This window comes from Eupeodes corollae, chromosome X (genome assembly GCF_945859685.1).
Source record: "Eupeodes corollae chromosome X, idEupCoro1.1, whole genome shotgun sequence".
Lineage (NCBI taxonomy): Eukaryota > Metazoa > Arthropoda > Insecta > Diptera > Syrphidae > Eupeodes > Eupeodes corollae.
Window position 1 is genome coordinate 6,893,632 of NC_079150.1, and position 22,814 is coordinate 6,916,445.

General features: G+C 31.2%; 1 protein-coding gene across 3 annotated transcripts in view; it reads right to left on the reverse strand.

Annotated features, from left to right (window-relative positions):
• LOC129953257 (RNA-binding protein MEX3B) overlaps window positions 1-20,797 on the reverse strand; it is a 40,975-nt gene extending 20,178 nt beyond the window's left edge. The window contains exons 1-3 of one of the 3 annotated variants that reach the window (XM_056066254.1): window positions 20,676-20,767; window positions 20,382-20,419; window positions 7,668-8,747 (exon numbers count right to left, since the gene is read on the reverse strand). In XM_056066254.1, coding sequence (XP_055922229.1) covers window positions 7,668-8,580 — 913 coding nt within the window. In that variant the 5' untranslated portion in view covers window positions 8,581-8,747; window positions 20,382-20,419; window positions 20,676-20,767. Of the gene's footprint in view, window positions 1-7,667; window positions 8,748-20,083; window positions 20,296-20,381; window positions 20,420-20,675 lie in introns of those variants that run through there. The other 2 variants (XM_056066253.1, XM_056066255.1) reach the window with 2 other exon arrangements.
• Between the last annotated feature and the right edge of the window lie 2,017 nt (window positions 20,798-22,814).

The window sequence follows — 22,814 nt, forward strand, 5'->3', positions numbered from 1 at the left end:
AAAGCTAGTGGCTACGTAGTCAAAATTCAACTAGCTTTGTGAATGCAAAATTGCACTACAAAGCTAGTCAATCCAGGACTGTCATATTAATGACAAATACAAATTTATAAAATAAGAAACCTCTGTGTTTTCAGAACTTTTAATAGTTTTTTTTTTCTTTTAAATTCAATAAAACCAAATAGAAGACATAATATGATTGATTTGTATTTGTATTTTAATACCGAAAGACTCATTTCATTTTGAATTCTTGTGTCCTTACCGAGCAGCTGATTGTGAAACGTCAAAAGCAGTGTGCACTAACTTTGTAGTCGAAAATTATTTTACACTACGTCGAAGGGGAAATGCCAACTACTTTTGTAGTTAGATTTAGCCAATCAGCATCCCTTGACTACGTAGCCACTAGCTTTGTGAATGCGACCATTAAATGCGTTTTTTGGTATTTCATATATAGTACAGTGAGAAATTCCCAACAAAACGATCCGTTGCTGATAAAATTAACTTAGCATAAAAACTAACTAAAACTAATAAAATGGACAATTTTCAAGAAGAAATGGTAAAAAAACATTTGGAAATTAAGATTCTATAAAAAAAAGTTAATTTGACAATTGCTTCAAGGAGGGGGTTTGTTCGTAAACTACTACATTAACATGTGGTTTTGAAGCGAGTTTGAATATCGCCTCAATTCTTTATGTACCTGAATGGAGTTGAAATAAGCTTGATTTGACTTGATTTCCGTCGGAGATTGGAGTCAAGTCAAATTGTGAGAAGAAAAACCTGTGGAAATAGGAATGATATTAGGGACTTACGAAAAAAAAATGTGTATGTAATCTTAAATTAAGAACCGTAATTTATACATTTTTTTATTAAATATTATTTGTTAAAACTTAACACTTTAAATTTATGTATTTTCCACGTGATGTTTATATAGATTATTTTATTTGACTAAGATTAGATTTTCAGACTTACAATTTTTGTATTCAATCTAACATTAAAAGCTGTCATTTACCTTTTTTAACCCTCATATCAATTGTTAAATCCTCTTATCACTTATGTTAAATATTTTATAAAGTAATCACTGTTTTTGAGATTTAATTTAAATGTCAAACTATTATTTGGTAAAAAAAATGAAATGCAATGTCCGCTGATTTCTCTAAATTTGTATTGCATTTGTTTAGCGTTTATATTCGATTTCTTCATACACCCGTATAAAGTACATATGTAGGTATATAGCGAAAAAACTTATTAAAATTAAAACTTCCCAAAATGTTGCCTTAATAAAGACATTTAAGAAACTGAAAATTCCCAAAAATTATGTAAAAACAGAATTCGATTAGATCCTGTACATTCGGAACGTTCCGTTGCTCACTTTAAATAAAATTTACCCTACACTTTTATAATAATTTCCAAAAGCAAGTGTAATTTTTGTATTAATACAATTTTAGAAAATAAAATGAAAAATCTTTCCTTACCTGCATAAATATACCTATCCATTCATAGGTAATATATGTAAACATTTTCAGTATCAGTATAAGTGCCGGGTATAACTACTGCTTTGCAGTGTTGCATTACCCAGCAAAAGTACTAGAGAATATTTGATGTGGGTGTCCAGAAATATGTGCTGTGGGTGGGCTGGAGCAGACACCGTTTTCACGTGTCAGACACGGAGCGAGTAAAATACAAAGTTTTTGATTTTTCTGTGTCGGTGTCTCGATCAGTGTGATGTGTATGTGGATGCGAGGGCACATCTACTACAGTTGCATCTGAGTTGATTTTGGTGTGTGGCGGAATGCTACACCGGGTGTCAGTACACTGCACCGGTGTGCAGCCAAATGTGGTTTCTATGGGCCTCTGTAGTCTTAACGCAAAAAAAAAAACATATGACCTGTGAGAGTGTAATAAAGGCAGTTAAAGAAAAACTTTATTCCTTCTGCTTTATAGAGACTATTGCTGTTGGCACAAACAAAAACTCATGAGAAATTGAAAAATTCAGTTACTGATTAGACGTTTATTGTGATCAAGTAGCATCTAATAATAAGAAGAGGGTGGTGATCACGTATTGGTATCATTCATTTTTTTAAGGTGTGGTTATAAAAAGAAAGATATTTTGTGTTTTAAGTTTGTCAATATCGGACGAAACGCAATTTTTTTTGCTCTGATTAAAATTACGTTACGCTTTTTTTGAGAACAATACACAAAACAAGTGTTATCTGGGAAAAAGTAATTCTAAGAAAAAAATTAAATAACTACTAATTAGTTTTCTATTGCAAAATGTTCGTTCAGCCTGATATTTTTTATAACAATAATAAATTAATAAAAACCTGACATCGATAAAGAAGACCAAGCAATTAAGTCCTCTTTTATGTGAATTTGTTTCTAACATAGTATTAAAAATATAAGATTTATTTTTTATGGTTATTTTATAGAGCCGGAAAACTGAACCATTGTTGTTTCATGTCTTGTTGAATGCTTATGTAAAAAGTTTTCTTAACTTATTTATATTTGACTTGCAACAAATTGTAACCAATCAAAAGTTAAACAAGGTAAGCAAGCAAATAATTTGGCGATGCGGCCGGCACAGAAATTTTAACACACTCTTTTTGCTTGTTGATATGTCCAAGTGTACGTGTATGTACCTACTTTGATAATAATAATTAAGCTTTCTGCGTTTTTGGATATTGTTTTTCTTTTTTGAGCACGAGCATGTTCATCGTTTAGGGTTACCTTAAGACAAGACAGTAGAGTTAAATCAACTTAAACCACAAATATCATATACAGACGTCTTATAGTACAAAAAATCTCACGCATCTTTTTCTCTCTCAAGATTGTTGTTGCTGCTGCATTCCTTTTATTTGATTTCTTTGGTACACTTCCTGTAAACGCCATATTTTGAATGGTAGAGTTGATTGGAACCTCTTACCGGATACATTATTTTTTACGCAAAAGATATCGAGATGAACATTATTTATTCATTTTTTAAAACAAGAAGCTACCTATACTTTTGTAACATTTTTAAAACTCACCATATAGGTTATATTCGTTTTTAGGTAACAATTGTTTTCACTAAATTTTGTTTGTCAATAATTTTTTCATTAAATATAAACATATACAACTATTAAATAGAATTAATTTAAAAATCGAACTTTCTGTTTTGTAATAACTTCTTATAATATGTTATTGTATTTTACGATTTGAAAAAATAAAATAAAAAGTGATTTGAATTGTATTGCATTTGTAGATACTTATATATTATACACTTCTACGTTGTTTCCAGGAAGGGCTTTGGAAAGTTTACGTTTTGGAAGTGTTACCCCGGGTCTAATAATATAATTTATATATAGATAATATAATGTATACATTTATTAATTGCTCATGAAGGAAAACAAATTCTTTTGGTAAGAAATGTTTTCTTTAAAAATAAACAGGTTTCATTTGAACTTTTAATTTAACGCATATACATACGTACCAATATACACTGTCTTTATCTATGAAAACTTCGAGTTTAAATGAAATAGCGTGCTCGTGGCAGGTCTAATATAGCGATTTTTTCATTTTCAAGAGAATTGTTTTTCTTGTTAGACACAAAATGATTTTATGCATTTTTTTTCCTTTCACAACTTTTTTTATGTTTATTTTTGTATTCGCTTAATTCTACGATTTTGGGATGAATCGCTTTTGTATCGTTAAGTGTTTTATCCAAAAATTAAGCTACATAAAAACGTTATATATAATTGGGTAATTTTCAACCTAAAGACGATTAAAATTGTTTTTTTTTTTTTTTGTACACAACTTTCCAAAATTTTAACTCAAATAAACATGAAAGTCTTAGATATTATGTAAATCAAAAATTTCTCTTTGATCCTGCGATTGCATGATTTTCAATGTTTTCGTTAGAAAGATAAAAATAAATTATACCCAAAACTCTTGAAATAATTTCGAAAAACATTTGTTATAGCTTTTTAATAAACTTATAGAATATGAAGAAAATATATATAAATCCAATAAGTTTTACAACAATCACTACTAAACGTGCGTCGATTTTCAGTTTTTGATCCTCCTGCATTGTTTAAAACAAATCTATAAAAGCAAAACAAAATCATAATGACCTTTCCCGTTTTAAAAATGAAAAATCGACTTTCATTAAGACCTATAAACTAACTGCTATTTTTTATCTTAAAAAACATTTTATCCTTCAGAACCTTAACTTTCAAGTTTGAACTTAATCGGCCTAATGCTTCAGGCTACAGGAGCGAAGACAATGTCGTATTTGATAAAAATCTCGAATTCGAAATCTACATTTTGCGTTGTAATTATTGTAGAAAAGTAATGTAAACATACATATGTGAATATTTTTCCTTCATCAATTGAACCATGATGTGCAGGAGCTGTGATTTAACTATTTCTAAAAGATATTGCGGATATACGGCCACTAATATTGAACAAATTCATCGAAAATTGAATCGCCAGATTATAGTTCGTCCGAAATCTTATTCTTTGACGCTAACCAAAAGCGATTTAAGTCAAAAACTAGGCTCAAGTTATTAGTATTAAACGAAAGAGACCACATCAAGAGACGTTACACCAAATCATAAAATGAAATTTTTCGACTCAAGACCTTTTTACCTAAGGCTAAAGAGCTATAATGCCAGGATTAAATCAAACAAATACATATATATGAAATTAACTTTGTATTATTCTACTTCAAAGTTTTATACGTCCTTTACAAATACATAGCTTCAATAAGTTGGAAGTTCTGGCATTGGTTTTGGTTAGTTTTAAGTAGCTTAAGTATTATAATGGGTTTTGTTTTTTTTTATTTAGTTTTAAGTTTTATATAAAATAAAAAATAATGATAAAGATACCAAATTTTTTTAATTTTCTTGGTTTTAGAATAAGTTCTTGTTATTTAGTATTAAAATTGTTCTTAGCCCGAAAGGCAGTAGTTATAAGATAATGGATTAACTGAGAGCACCCGCATAGGTAAGATATTATTTAAAGTTTTTGAAACCTACGCTAGTTTTTAGTTCTGGCCTAAAACCCGCCAATAAATATTTACAATTTTCATCATTCTGTAAAATTAATTTCGGGGTTATCAAAACTTCAATAACTTATTTTAATATACAGGTACTTACAGTAACAAAACAAAAAAGGGGCTGGGATGCGACGAACACTGGTAACTTCCCATTCGTGCCCGTCTGTCGATATATTTTACAAAATACTAATAATAATTTCGTGCAAGATAAAAAAGTCTCGTTTCTTGTAAGAAAAAGTTGTTAAATAGATTTTACTAAAAAACATAAAGTTAACGACAATATTTTGCATATAATAAAATAATTTTGATTTCAGTATTTGTTTTTGTTCCCGAGATATTTTAGACGAAAGCCACGTAATGCAGCCATCTTAGTCGTTGGACTTTTACCCTTCTGGCTAAGTCTACGTCACTCTACAGCCCGTACAGCTCGTAGTTCCATCTTCTCCTCTACTCCCCTTCGATCCATAGATCCACGAAGAACTTTTCTCTCGAACCACTCAAGGTTTTCATCCGCTTTTGTCATAGTCCATGCTTCTGCACCGTATAGTAGGAAGGGGATTATAAGGGTTTTATATAGTGACACTTTGGTCCTTCAAAAGAGGGCTTTGCCATTAAATTGCTTTCTTGCGGTTAGCAAGAGTTATTTTTCGTTTGATCTCAGTCCTTAACTACATCCAAGTTACGTCCGTTGATGGTGACGTTTTGGCAGAGACGTCGGTGTTGTGCGTCTTTTCTTGACGACAGCATGTACTTTGTTTTGACCTCATTAACGGTTAAACCCATTTTTGCTGCCTCTGGCTCAATACTCACAAAAGCCCCATTGACACCACGCTGAGTTCTTTCTATTATGCCAATGTCATCAGCATATGCTAGTAATTGGATAGAAAGATAGTGCCTCTAGTGTTGACTTTTGAGCTCTGCACTATTCTTTCAAGTACGAATTGCATCACAGCGCATCACCTTGTTTAAAACCTTTTTGACATCGAAAGGTTCTGCTAAGTTGTTTTCAACCTTTATGGAGCTACTTCAGTCTCCTAGACAGAATTCAAAAGAGAGCTCTAAAAATGATAGGTGACCGTTGTCTAACTGAAACTTTTGTATCTCTCGAGCACCGTCGTAAGGTTTCATGGCTGTCATTATTTTATCGCTACTTTCATAAACAATGCTCTAATGAAATAGTCAGTTGCATTCCTCCCCTCAAAAAATTCAACCGTAATATCCGTTCTTCTAGGTATGCTCATCAGTTTACCCATGAGTCCAATTTCGGACGCACTGTAAAGTACAGAAATTCTTTCTTTAGTCTTACCACACGAATGGGGAATGCTTTGCCAGACTCAATGTTTCCCCACTCATTACAATGTGCAGAGTGCGCGTATAATATAAAAACAAAAAAGCAGGGTGAATTTTCCATGGTCATCCATCGCAAACAGACTAGTTTGGCAGGGATGCCTCGTCCCTGTAGATGCTGTCATATGCGGCCTTGAAATCGATGAAAAGATATTGGGTGTGGATTTGGTATTCTTGGGTTTTTCCAGGATCTGCGTAATGTGAATATTTGATCGACTGTGGACTTTTCTTTTCTAAAACCACACTGATAACGACCTATCAGGTTGTTGACGATGTGCTTCAGACGTTCACATATTACGGCAGAGAAGATTTTGTAAGTGATGTAAAGTAGATATAATTGGTGTAGTTTAGAGGGTCTACTTTTTTCAGAATCGGGCAAATAATACTGAGGTTCCATTAATCGGTCATGCTTTACAACGAGGTAGTGGCCGGATTCGATATTAGCTTCTTGTTTAATTTTTTTTTTTAGATTTTAATGTTTAATTCCGGACATGTCTCTTATAAGCTTTTATCTAGATGCTAGGGGCATTGACACGGCGAGAACAACAAATCGGACCGAGTAAAAAATTACGTTGAAGAAGAGAGTTGAAAGAGAAATATACGTATTAAATCATGTTTTTTCTACCAGAATTACCAGAATTACTAAACCACTAATTTTTATTCCCGAGATTATTTTTTACGTAATTCAGGGACATTTTTTTTTAAATATTTGGTCCTTTTCATATCATCTAAATAACTGTAGAAAATAAATACATTAAGTTAAATATTCTAGACCTGCAATAATTTGTATGCGTTCTGTTCGTTTCTGTTTCAGTTTTTAATTTTTGAAATATAAAATTTTGATACATAAATGCATAAAAGCATATGTTCACAATATTTAAAAAATAAGATTACGATCACGAAACATAACCCTAATGAAGCAGTACAAAATAACACTGAGAGAAAATACGATGTGTGCTCCAATATTGATTGGACGAAATTGATTTATAAGCTTTTAATTGTCAGTTCTTACTATTTACTTGTGGTCTATATTAGTTTAAAATTCGTAAGTTGCCACCCCTGATTCTATAACTTTTGCAGTTTTCTCAGTTTATAATTTGACATCAAACAAATTTCGTATGGCATTTTTGGTATGAGGATAAGATACCTGTATATGAATATTTTTGCTTAAGCTATTTTTTATTCAAGTTATTCGTTTTTCAACTTTCCTAATAACTTGGCGGCAATGATTATGTTCATTGATTTTGAAAACAAAATTTCATATTGTAGATCATAAAATAGAAATACATACCTTGTCGTCCTACGATTTCAGCAACATGTTCCGAACTGGGAACTGGAACACACTCTGTCATGTTTTGGGATTTTTTTGAACGGTCTTCTAATGTTGGCAATATGGAGGCAGCGAACTGGTTTAGAGTTGTACCTGGGGCCAAGACATTTGTCGGTTGCATTATGCCAGGTGTTGCTGCATTCGCTAGTCCACATGTCAATTCATATTGACTGTGAAGCTGCTGTGACTGAAGTTGTTGTTGCTGCTGATGATGATTTAAATGTTGATTTTGCTGCTGTTGTTGTTGATGCTGGCGTTGGGTATGTCCATGGCCATTAGTAAGAGCTGCTGCAACTGCAGCTGCCTGCATTGAATCGGATAATCCTACCATTGACAACTCTAACGCTAGCTGAAGTGTTCTAGAGTCTTCAATTAACGCTGTATTACTACCCAAATTAGGCCTATTTCCGCCATTGAGACTTATGCCTGATAAAGAAGAGATGCCACTGCTACTCGACGTACAGTTAGTTAAGCCGACTAGGTGTGTGGAAGACGTCGGAGAACCAGTAAGCGAAGGTGTTCCTATTGAACTATTAGGATTCGATTGCGGTGATGACGAAATAGGCGATATATTTGATGATGACGGCGATGTAGATGATACGGATGATGATAGGGAGTTTCCATTAATTATCGTTTGTGTAGAACTGACAACGGATTGTTGCTGTTGTTGTTGTTGTTGTTGCTGCTGATGATGATGCTGACGTAATTCGGCTGCAGCAACAGCAACAGCAACTGCGGCTGAAGCGCTAGAAGCTGATTGTTGTTGCGATGTTTGTGTCGAAGTGATGACCTCGCTTGTGGTAAACGAGATTGTAGAAGCAGAACATTGCAATACATTGCCAGTACGTTCCAAGTCGGAGTACAATGCTGTCATTCTATTTGATTAGGATTTATAAAATATTGCTTCCTTTATATATCTCCTTAATTTCTAACGAAAATGTTTCTTAGTTCCCTTTTTTTATTCTTTGAATTATATTTTTTTTATTTCGTTTCTTTATATTTAGTTTTTTTTTGGTATGCTTTGTTTTGAAATTTTGTGTTCTGAAAAGAAATACAATTTAAAAAAAAAACAGTTAATAATCCGTAAAAATCAATAATGTTTCACTGTGTTCTTTAATGAAAAAAAAAAACAAATTTTGATTATTTATACATAACATTTTGTTAAGAAATAAAACATTTTGAGAACGCAAACAATTGCTGTTATTATCCACAAAAAACCAAATACACGTCTCTATGACTTTTTTAAATACTATGTATGTATGTATATATTTACATTAAATTACAATTTGTTAAAGCCTAGCCTAGTGTCAGCATTGGGCGTGATTCTTAGAACTATTTTTGATATAAAATAAATTATTATTTATTATTGAAAACAAATTGTTTGGATCATAATTCATAGAAATCATATAACGTTGTTTTTTTTTACCAGTTATAGAACTTTGAATGAAGCTGAAAAACACTGCATTTTCATCTATCAATAATATTTGAAACATTTCAAACACCAAAATCATGGGCTTGCATTTTTGTAATGCCGATCGCCGTTACTCTATCGGTACTATTGTACGGTATGCTCGACACGTTCCATTTCTATTTTTTTTTCTATATGTCTATATGTATTCCTTAAAAAAATTATTTTTTAAAGTATAGAAACTCATTAAAAAAATATAACAGGATACTATTGCAAATTAAGTAACGGGCTTCGGCATTTCCAGTTCACGGATCCGTAACTAAAAACTGTGATGGACGAAAAAATTCGGTAATCACGACTCTGTAATAGTCATGCACAAAATTAAAACTCAAACAGCTTAAAGCTGAAGATTTGGATAATTTTCGTACACTTTTTGTACTCTATGAAATTCTATGAAAAATTAAGAGTAGAATTGGCTGAAGGAAAAATATCGAAACATCGCATCTGATAAGCTGTCTGCGGAAGGATTAAATAATAGAGAAGCTGAAACTGAATCAAAATTTCGGTAAATTCTAGTTCCTGTACGATAAAATAAGACATTTGAAAGTTTGTTAAAAACTAACAACAATAATTTGGATATTATAAAACAAGTTATAAGTCAGCATCCACATTTGGTCTAGAGAAGTTTGAGTTAAAAAAAAACAATTTTCACCAACTTTAGTGGTATTTTTGTAGTTTTTTAGTTTGTAAAAAAAACAATCAATCGAGTTTTAATTTTTTAAACTTTCAACTGAATTTCACTAAAAATCAAATGTTTACAACTAATATTGCAGTACCCGTGGCATGATTGTTTGCTGGGCATAATAATAATAATAAGTTAAAATTAAAAAAACATGAAATAAAAAAAAAAAGAAAACAAAAAATGTTAGTTAGATTTGCTGCTGTGGTTGTTCTAGTTTTAAGTAGTTCATAGGTAGTTTAAGTTAGTTTTATATTAAGGACCTTATTTTAAGTAGTTTGTAAGTAAAGATAAAAAAGGATATTGATATTGTTTTTTTTTTCAAAGTTTCTAATAAATACAAAAAATAAATAAAATTTAATTGAAGCAAAATACAACTAACTTACTGGTCCCATACGGACACTCTAAGTTTAACAATAATACTTATTTCTAATGCCTAAGATCTATTTAACATCAATTTAATTTAATTTATTTTTTTTATTCATTAGAAAATAAAAAAAAAATAATATGCATATTCTTTTCTATTTTTACTTAAAAACTTCTTAAAATTATGTCCTTAAAAAACTTAAAAGTAACTTAAACTACTTATTCTACCTATAAACTACTTAAAACTAGAACAACCAAAGCAGCAAATCTAACTATCTAACATTTTTTGTTTTTCATATTTTGTTGTCCTATTTTATTCTTAGTCCATGTTTTTACAGGAGTCACCTATCCACTGTTCGTCGTCTGAGGTGGTACATTAGCCGAACTGCCAATCTATCCTGTATCAGACCACATCTGTCTAAAAAGAGGAATGCCTCTGGTAGAATGAAGCCGCTTTAGCGTGCACTCTCAAAATACTCGTCGTTCGGATAGAATACCCGAAAATTAAATTGTTGGTTGAAGACATTGCTCTTGTAATGTGACCTCGAACGAGTTTTATCAAGAAACTTTCAATTCTGTTGATTCAAGCCCCGTTGGAATAGTAATGCACGTTAGAAGATTCGACTGTTCGATATAAGCCGGTAGAGCGTCGTAAACACTGCCGCTCGAACACCCGAAACTTCTCCATCTGGGAAGGGGCAACGTTGAGCCAGACAGGACAACCATGAGCGATAATCGGTATGGGGTCAAGCCGATTGCAATCGTCACAATATCGCTGAATCTTGTCGAAATTACGCTGCAAAAGAATTCTAATAACCTCAACCTTTCGGGCCATTCTGTACTTAAGAATGTTGTGGTAGAAGTTACATTGCCACTTTTGACAACTAACTTTCTACCGTTAAGCATATCATAAAGTATACAATACATATACTACAATGGTTTGTTTGCTCAGTTTTAGGTAAGGGCCCTTTAACCATACGGTGTCAAAAGCCTTTTCCAAATCAACCAGAACAGCACCTGTGCATTGGTATTTCGTTTTATTCCATTGGATATCAGAAACATTAATTGTGTCATGACCCGCCTTGAACACGAACTATTTTTCCGGAATTTTTTTTTTTTTTTTTATAATTAGCAAACACTAAAAGGGTTTTTTTATACCTTTAATATGCAGCCCACTTAGTCAGAGCCCTATTGATGATCTTTTCGAAAACTTTAGTGATGCTCGGAAGAAGACTTATGGACCGAAGAATTTACGGGTTGGAGTTGTCCTTTCAATTTTTCGGGAGAGGATGATACACAGCGGTCTTCCAATGCACTGGATAATATGCATTATTCAGTGAATTATTGAAGAGGGTGGTGTAAATGTCAATTTCATCCATCGGTAAATGTCTAAGTACAACGTTGAATATACCATCGACACCTGCTGACTTTTTGTTTTTAATTGAGTTGAAAAGAGCTGTAGCTTAACCTTTGTCACTAACAAAGGACTTGGCCCCTTTTGCTCGGCGATTTTGGCATTTGCCAAGGAATCGTCATTGATGCGCATTAAACCGCGGTTCTTAGATCGCCATTGTGTCATATCATTTCGAAGGTAAAAGTGATTAATTAGGGCTCTTTTTCAAGATCGTGATTCGGCCAATGCTAACATTAACCTTGTGCACTTGCTTTAAAGCAGATCCCACTGCCTCCACTCTTTGTTCGGATCTTCCATTATAAAAAAGTCATCGTAAAAGATGGCTTCTTCTGGATCTATTTGCGCTGTCTCTGTTCCCTTCAGTTCTTTGTAGTTTCAGACACGAAAGGTCATTATCGTTCTTTTGATATCTTGTTGATTTGGAGGGAACATACTAGGGTTACTGGAATTAACTGACTGGATCTTGCGGTCCCAGTACTTGTTAATTGATAACCTGTAGTTCTCCTTAATAAACAGATTGAGATTTTTTTATTGACGAATTCAGTGTCCTAACCTCCAAGTCGTGTGGTCGTCTGTGCAAGTTTTTGACTCTTGTCAGTAAGCCACTCTTGTGTCTATGTTGAGCGTCAATAGTTGCGTTTCTGTAAGCGTCCATTTGGTCCCGTTCTTTGTACTTTGGTATTGTCCGTTTTATTGTTTTTGCCACATGTTGTAAATGTTGGTCAATTTCTGTATTTGTCAGGTTTCTGTTGTTTGGTGGGGCTATGTCAATCGAACGAAGTTCTCTCGCTAAGGCGTTGGTGAAACGAGGCCAGCGCAACTTGCTGTAATTGTAAGAGTGCGTTGCAACGTATTCCTCCAACTCTACGCGCATTAATGCAGCCAGTCCGTAGTGATCAAGATTGCTTTTCAGTAGCCAGCAGGTCGATGCACAGTCCAACGCAATAACCATCATGCCACGGTTATGGATAATTAGGCTATTTTTATGAATTTTTATCTAGCTTTAAGATAGGTTTAAGGTGAAATTAATAAAAATGAATAAAAAAGTGTGTTCGACTGTCATGGCAGAGGGCTTTGGTTCAATCCCTGCCTGTGCAGTTTATTTTTTCACGGGTTTAGCCTGCGAGTAATTGACATATCCTCCAAGACTGATTCCTTTCATAAAAAGTGCTTTCTCGAATTAGCCGTTTGAATTCGACTTGAAACTTTAAGTCCCTTCCATCCCTGGCAACAGTAATGGCACACAGGAATGGTTGAGACTTTTAAGTCACTAGGCTTTAATTGAGAAAAAGCTTTAGTAATTTAACTGATCATAGAAAGCTGCTTACTAGGTGTTCTTAAAAAAAATACATATTTGGAGATTTAAAGATTTAAATTTACTTAAGCTTAGGAGAACCTTCTATATATAAAAGATATTCAGCATATAAATAATTGGAGAGAGATTTAAAGTCTTCAAACTTCAAGGAGGGTGACATATATTTTATTTGTATTTGCTTTTGTTCAGCCAAGCCCTCCTTTATAAGGTCGTAGAAACTCTGATTAATTATCAGGTTTAGAAATGTCTTGAGGAAAGAAATATTCTTGATGATCGGCAGTACGGCTTTCGTAGCAAAAGGTCCACTGGTGATTTATTTTTTCTCTCACTTGACAGTAGAACAAATGTTTATATCGTTTTAGAGAAAGTATGGGTTTGTCCCATTAGGTTGTGTACGTTTGTAAATGTAAACAAATCGTTTGTCCACCCCCAGGAAAAAAGTTATATAGCTTTTCCTTTTCCAAAAACAACATCTCACTCTCAATGACTTAGGATGATTGGACCAAGTATATTCGTGTATATACTGTCGTTTGTCCCACCTAAGTTAAGAAGTTATTCAATTTTGTTTGTCCACCCATCTAATAAATGTTTTACCAAAAATTGTCGTTTGTCCACCATTGGTACAACAATTATTTAACTTTTCATTTTTATGGTTACATACCAAACAAAATCAAAATGTTGGGATTATCAGTTATCACAATTTATGTATATCTGAAATTGGGTGTAATTTCATCATGATTTTAGATAAATGTGTCATAAAAACTATAGTTAATATCCTATTAATTATTTGAATCTTACTAAATAAAAATAAAAATGAATGACAATTTCGAAAATGTATGAAATTCAGTATTATTATCCATACAGTATTTCGATCCCAACTCTAATGAATGTTATATAAGAGGTAATGTATACGAACTTAAACAAATTCTGATAAAAAAGAATTAATTTAAATAAATGAATTAATTAATAATAAAATAATTTTTAAAATTCACTTTGTAAATTATTTTTATTTGATCACTTTGTTCATCTTCTTTATCTCTAATAGCTTTAAAATAATTATATGCGCTTAGTAAAGCTCCATTGAAACTTGTTTACATGTTTTTTTAAGGCTTTGTTGTAGTTATTAATTTTTTAAGCAAAACGGCTGGCTGGGTGGCGATATGATTGAGTGAAAATCTTCTTCTATCTGATCATGTTATTATTACTTTTATAAGATTATGTTCTTTGAATCGCTTTTTAATTCTTTTATAGATTTAAAATATGCTTTTAAATATATGTCAGCAACTTATTATTTAACATTTATTTATAAATAAATGTATTTATTTATTACAATAATGGGTAAGAATTTAAAAAAAGAAAAAGAATTACATATTCCAGTGATTTACTTGTTATGACAACTTTTGATATGAAAATATATATTTGATATAAAAATATATTGAATTATATATAGCATTATACATATATTGATAATTTTTTCAAATTTGCCTGGGCAAAAGTTAAAAAGATAGTAAATCAGTCTAAGGTGAATGTTATGTGTTGATTGAATAAAATAAATTGGGTGGCGCAACAGTCCGTTGAGAACTAGGGCCTAGTGACTTACAACTCGCAACCATTCCTGTGTGCGAGTAATATTGTCATGAATTGAGGGGGCCTACAGTTTATATGCCGAATCCCGAATGAATATTGTATAAAATTGTGCCGGAATTTTAGTCAAAAGAAATCTTAAATAGAAGAAAAATGTAATAGAACAATTAATAAAAAATCATTTTGAAATTCTACAAATAACTAATTGGGCTGATGTCTTTGATGCAATTGTATATGAAAATTATTTTGAGTTGTTCAATGTTCAATATTTCATGTTATTGTATCGAATGGTTTTGAATAACTGCTAAACCTGCTCGAAGGATCAATGTTTATAATTGCGGAAAGAAATAAAAACAACGTCTTACTTTGTCCATGTATTTATTTCAATTCACATGTGTTCTATTAGTATCACAAGATTTTTTGGTATCTGTTCTTGGAAACTAAAGCCATCATGTTCTTTTATGAACAGTATAAAATATTAATTACTTATTTCTAAATCAAAATTGTTTGAACTAAAAATCGCTAACTAACTTCCCATCGTTAGGTATAATAATATGTTCAATTTGTCAAATTACAAATTTTAACATTTCTCGACGGTTCAAGATTCATAGAATCTAAATGAAAGATTTTTGGAGATGTCTGTGTTTGCGTTTGAACCTACGTTGGGCATACCATTTTTCGTCGTCCAAATCCTATAACCAGTAGAGAAATAGACTTAAAATAAATAAATTTCGTTTAATGTAAAAATGATTTCCACAAAAATTAAGTGGGAGGTTATTTTACTATAGTCATTTTTAAAAAAGTGAACATTTTGGTTGTCCCCACATATCTGATAAACCAATAACGCTAGCAACTTCAATTAAGTTTAATATTATTTATATGATACCAAATTCGTATTATATTAAAAAAAACTTAAATAATTTTTTTTTTATAAGTCAAACAAAAATGAAAACAAATATTTGTCGCCTCGAACATATTTCGAATAAGTAATGATATTATTTACATAATTATGATATTACAATCATTATAAATAAAATTTTTAGAAAAATCAAACTAACAAATGATTTTCGACTCGAAGAAAAATAAAGATAATGACTTTTCATCAGCTTTCTCTAACAAAAGACAATGTTGCTACTATTTGATGAATGAAAATCGACAGTTTTCTTAACAAAATTTAAAACCTCAAAAAATTCTATTAATACGGTAACAAATGATTTTTGACTCAAATATATATATATATACATAAATAATTGCTGCCTTCAAAATCTTATCAATAGAAAGTATTGGTTATAATAAAGTCCAATTGGAAGTTTTTGGATGAAAATAAAAAACTTCCAAGAATTCTACTAAAATTAGAATCGAATATTTTACGATCGAAATATGATATTACCCCGGAATAATTTTACGCAACGAAGAATAACGTTTTTGACATTTGGTAACATTTTGCGAAGAAATTGAAGTAACGGTTTTCTTACAAAAAAATAAAAAAAAAAAACTTTAAAAACACTACTCAAAGTTGGTAACAATTTATAATGCCTTCAAGCTACTTTTATTCAAAAAAAATATTGATATTAATTTTTAATACAATTTTTTGAAAAATGTAACTATCTGTTCTTGAAAAATAAATCTGCTAAAAATACTTAGCAAAATTAGTAAAAACTGATGTTTTATTTGAATACTTTGAGAATAGATTAGAACTCATTCAGACAAATGTTATTCTATGCTAGATTTTGCTAACGGAAGAAATCTAATCAAACTTATTTTATCCTATGCTTAATATTGTTGATTACCTTAAGTAATTTTCTTAGCAAAAATTCTATTCACATTTTTTTTTTACATAACACGGATACCTACAAAACAATAAAAACCGCCTGAATTAAAGGTTGTTTTGTTCGATTATTTTCACAACTCAAAAATCGCTCTTGGACAAATTTGAGTTTTAACATTTCGGTTTTGTACCCACAACCGTTAATATATTTAACAAACAATTCAGCTAAAATAAAACTGAAGACAGTGGACGAGCTGCGCAAACTGTTTTTGGGATGCGCAACTGGATGACATCTCGTCGGCTAGCGATCGGGATAAATGGATAGATTTGTTGTATGAAGCCAAGACCTGATCCAGGTTGTCAAGCCGATAATGAGTTGTTGTAAAATTTAAGGAATAGAATATTTGAAAATTCCACTATTTTGAAAATGTTGACCATTAAATACGCACTTTCGTTTTATTTTAGCAGAATATTAAATACAAAATAATCAATAATTTAGATATAGTCTAGTAACTATTTATATAAATCAGACCATGCGTTAAGTCCGATATTTGGTTACTCTTCTTTATGATGTTGGCCTGAGGTAATGTTCTGGCATTATAAGACATATGAATAAGCTTAGCTACAATTTGCGTTTGAAGTTGTGCCTGTAAATGTAACGGTTTTCAAAATACAGTTGTTCAAAAATGGGCTAAAATACGTTTCTTACAAACAAACAACTAACTACTACTAAAACAACAAAAATTGATGATTTGCAATAAGTATCCCCAGAGTGAAAGAGTTGGAAAAAAAGAAGGAAAAAAAGCGAATGATGGAAGGGTCTATAGGTGAGTGAGTTGACATTCAAAATGAATGATGGTAAATCAACGGCAACACCTACAATATTGTGATATAACTTTTCAAAGATAAAATCCATTCTTTCAGTAACTTTTAAAAAAAATCCTGTTTTTGTCCACAGTATCAACAAATAATTTTAAATCTCAAAGCTAAAAACAACAATAAAATTATTTCAACAAAGCATTTTCGTTGGACTATTTTATTTAGTAATCAATAGTCAGTTATTAATTCAAATTGGAAAGACAGCATAGCAGACCATGCTTACGTTGGAAAATACCGTAGACCGGGATTAATGGAGAGGCCTGTTGAATGATACTAGGGCCGGATCTCGATTGTGTAGACTAAATATATTATGATAATGAAGATTTTTAATTCAACAAGTCTGTCTACACAATTTTTTTTAAACGAAGAAAGAAAAAAGATTTGTTGTAAAGGCCTTTTTTTACTTTTGTTTAAGATGGTATAGATTTAGTCTTAAGATGGTATAAATTTAGTCTTAATCGGATTAGCCGCGTCCAGATAAGCACGCTCAAAGCAATTGAAAGCGAAATCTTTGGAGTGAGTACTAAATTGGATTCGATTAAATTATTATTATTAAATATTTATAACGCTGCTAGTGTAATTAAAAATGTATGAAGAACATATCGATTTAATTGTCAAATAAACAATTAAAGGCTTAGGAGTAAGCTTCTTATGTATATAAAACTATTTGCAAAAAAAAGATTAAGTTTTATATGAAAAGAACATATAAATCCTACAAGAGAATGCAACTTCTTCGATTTGTTTCAGCTTGTGTAAACTATGGGTTTTCGTTATTGTTTGATAGCATCAATGAGAATGCACATTTTGTATGGGCAATTATTCTCAGCAATATGACCAGTATTGCATTCGTAAACAAATATCAAAATCATAATCTAACATGACATTATGATATGGGTCGTACGAACTTGGCCATTTATCCAAACAGACTGTTAAAAAATGTTTCTTGTATTTTAAGATGTAAAAAATAACAGCCATATATTTTTGTTTCCAGGAATTTAAATGCCATTTAGTTTCTCAAACAAAAATGTTAATTATTTTTTTAAAAATCCAAAAATAAAACAATGACATGTTTAATAAGGAAATATAAGTGTACTGGAAAAAAATTTAATCGGTTTAGCTATATGTTCTTGAACAAACTGAAGATAAAAATAACGGTTCTGAAGCAATACAAAAATATATTTTTTTTATTTAAAGAAGCCTACTTGGTTTCAGAGAAAATTTTATTTTAAATCTAACGGTTAGTTTTGGAGAAAATTAGAATGTTCGATTTTTGACCAAATAGTTTGTATGGGGAAAAAAATTTATTTTTGGTCTTAAAAAAGGAAAAAAAATATTAAACGCGATGTACCTTAAAATCTTAATTTCTAAGTTTGAACTCCATAGGCCCGGCTGTGGGGACGAGAGCACACAGACGGGTGGAATGCGTGGACCTATGTATGTACGTTTGTATTTAAAATTTGTAAAACCAAAAAAAAGCAGTACTCCGTACTTAATAGTCTTCATTAGCATTTGTACATATTTTCCATCTCCCCCCGTTTAGGCGGTAAGGGCAAGGCGATTAAAGGATCAGTTTTTGTTTCTATTTGTTGACATTATTATAAATTTAATTTAACTGACACAAATTGTCTTAGAACTTAAAACGCACCATTAACTTTTTGAAATCCAAAAATTGTAATGCTAGAAAATAATTAAAATGGATTTACAAAATTCTATTTTCGTCTTTTTCAATAAACTCAAATTTTAAATGTACAACAACGCTAACTGAGCCACTGTTTTTGTTTGCATACATAATTATAATAAAAATAACACGGGTATTATCAAATTCCCTATATTTGGGAGTGACTTTTTATTTAAATTATTTCGATAAAACCACTTCCAGAGGAAAAATATGTGTACATAAGTACACAAATTACAAATTGAAACTGCCATTTTTGAATCCGTCTTTTTAAACCCTCTTAGTTGAGTAAAAAAAACAATGCCTATTTCAAGCATATAAAACTAAAATAAAAATTGCAACGCTGGTATACACTAACGAAACAAATGGCTCGTCGAACCATATTGCATCGTTTCATTTTTGGATTTACACACAAAATGTTGGGATTTTAATTTGTTTGCATCAGCAGAGTCCTCACCGGTCAATTAAGATTTCCAGGGACTCAGAATGCATATTTCAAACAATCTTGGATTTTCATGTCTCTCTCTTGTACAATTTAAAACATATATATTTTTAATATAGTCTGCAGATAAAAGTACAGAGTCTTTGATTTGTAGGTATAAGACTAAGCAATTCATTTGTAAGTATTTTCGTACACCGAAACTTTTAGCAATTTCAATTCGAATTAAAATCTGTTTTACTGATGTTACATCATATCTTTTGCTTTAAATACCGGCAAGAATTCTGCATAAAATAAAAAATTCTATCTTAGCTAGGACTTAGAAGAAGGAAACAAAACATAACTTACTTCATGATTTTTTGACTAGGTAGGTACATATGTACCTATATATATATATAAACACAAGCAAGTCTAAAATTTTTGGCGCTTAGTAATTAGAATTATATATCCATTATAAATAGTTAGTTGTTTTTTCTATATTTTCGTACCTGCCTTAATATTAAAAAAATATAAAATATATAATCTATGTTTGCATTACAATTAATATGGAAAATTCATTAAATTTGTAAGCTAAATAGCTTATGAACGTTTGGGTAGAAATCTGGCTATGAAAAAAGAAGATGTGCTCTCCAATTTTCTTTTTATTGATATACCTACCTAAGATTTAAACTCCTGAATTATTTTAATCACTCTTTATAGGTACAATGTACAGACGTATTTTAAAATGGAAGTACATACAAAATAACTTAGAACTTTTAAACAAAAACAATATCTGTATCTGTATACCTACACACAAAAAAAAAACACGTTTGCCGGCACTTTATGTAAACATACCACATTCGAAGTCTTGGGAGAAAGTAAATTTAAAAAGTTTGATTTTAGAAGGAACGCCTTAAAACCAAGACTGGCCTGTACATATCACTGATTGCACAAAAAAAGTTCTTATGGGAGTATATATTTAAAATTCTCTTTATATCCAAAAATTAGTTACACCAAAGTTCAGTATCCTTTAAAACATACAGTTACATATTCTCACACATACACAATCAAAACAAGGATATAAGATATACTACATTCACATATCTTACGGTCATTCACTTTTTGCCGCAAAACACCTTTTCCATTCCTAGATACACAGGAAGAGAGACCGAATAAAAAGACAAAAAAAAACTAAACACTATAAATGCACAACCTTAAGGCAATGCTGCAATTTTTCTAAAATAATACACCAATTAAAATATACAAAAAATTAATAATTCAGAGGCAAAAAGGTATTTTCTAGATATACGAGTACATAGAACACCAAAAGTAAAGAAAGGAAATAATTTTGTAACACTTTTTTGTAAGATGGCACCGGAAATTTTAAGCGAAAAAACACCAACCTCTTCTTGCGCACTAAAGCACCAGAGTCGTTTGTGCACACCCAACCAACAATAAACGCTTAGACCTAGAAAATATCAACGTCCTTCACCACCGAAAGTTAAAATCAACTGACGTATCCCGATTTTCTGAAGCTGTGTGAAAGCAACAAAAAACTGTGATGTTATGCATTTGATAGACACATACATACATATAAACTTATACAATTGCGCAGTTACCATGGCAGCATACGTATCCTACCTCTGAGTCTGAACTAAAGTCGGAATAAGTGTTGCCATAATACATATTATCGAAATCTGAGTTCTTATATAAAATTCTTTACACACAACATTGTAGTATTTTGCATGTTATTTTCCAACTCTTAAATAATAAAATTCCTAAGATGGATAATGAAAATAATAAAATAATCTAATATATATATTAGATCAAACATAAGTTTAGTTTATCTTTGTAAAAACTTATTTCATTGCCGTTCAGAATGGTTATTCTTTTGAAACTGTCTTCTTGGCATTGAGACAAAATGCTCCTGAATTGGTGTTAGGATAAAACCCAAAAAATATTGTGATTGTACTTTTTCATTTCGTAAAAATATTTGTTTATGCAAAACACAACAAATTATTTTATAAAGGTCAATCTATATATTTTATATGTCAAAAACGAATAACCAAAACAAGGGCATAGTGTCGATAAAAATAGGCTTAGGAAAGAGCTGAATCTTAAGTCAAAAATTTCAACCAAAAACAACACCATTTTAAAATAATAAAATATTTTTATAAAATATATAATGATAAGTTTTCTTCAATTTAAAAATAATATAACCGCTATGCATTAAACAGCGACGTACAAATTTACTTGAAATACTTAGCTACAATTTCGTCAATATGGCAATCCTGTATCAGGATCAATAGTTGGTGTATGTATGTGTATATTTACCAACTCAGAAGCAAAATCCAGAAAAGGACAGAATATTTATGGAGGAATCCGGTCATCACAATACACACCATGAAGAAGAACCAATATTATACATTGGTATGTGTTATTGCACATGCGAAAATATAGCAACCACAAAAGAGGGTTGAAAAATAAACAAAAAAAAGAAATAAACTTTGTATGTATATTTTCCCTGTGTTTCTTCTTGTGTTGTGCTATGTTATAACGAAAAAATGAAATAGCGTTTGCCTCTTGGTCATTGTTCAGTTAATACTGATTACTAGCTCTCTACCTGAAGTCTGAACCCAATTATTGAGGATGTTTGAAAACTCAAACTACTCAAACGAGGAGCCTGATCCTCGTTCTTTTTATATTTTGTAAAATTTAAAATCGTGGGTATATATAGTTAAATTCAAAAAATTATCAAGAACAATGAAAAAGGAAAATGAGGACGCCGATATAGCGTCGAAACTATAGCAGCAGATGACGAGGACGACTTTGTCTCGTATCAACCTCTTTTTTTTCTTTCTTCATGGTTTTTTGTTCTGATAGATTTCTTGATTTCACTTAGTTCCTTTTATTATAAATAACCTATCCTTTGCGTCAGCCAAGTAGTATATAATTTGAAAACGAAAAAAAAAATACTTACAAAAATATTATTAGCACAAATTATATTAATTTTCAATAATGAAAGCGTAAACATTACTTTATTTTAATTGCCAGAAGAACTTAATAGTAAATAAGAGAATATTGAAAATATGATGGTCTCCAAACCTTGAGTTATTCTGGTAAGAGAACCTAGTTTTAATGGAGGTATACCTATTAGAAATTTTGCAAAGTTTTCCAGAAGTGTAAGTTTAGAAGGGACATTTTAGATTACAGGTATAATGTCAACTGTCCACTCGGGACACTCAATTTCCACGTTATGGCGTATGACACCAGTGATTCGTCAAGGAGAGTATATAGGGGCGAAATTATGCTTTGTATTGAAATGTCTGCCTACATCGTTATGTTACTGAACTGTACTTTTCATAAAATGAATGGGGATTTTGGTCTACCTATTGCCGATAGATGAGATACTTATAACTATATCTTTTCAAAGATTAGCCCAAGAACACTTCACTTAATAGCATGAGCTTCATAGTTAAACTGTAAGCCTTGGGGCTAAGACAGAATATTTCATACAAAATTGCATTTAGAGAAACTATTAT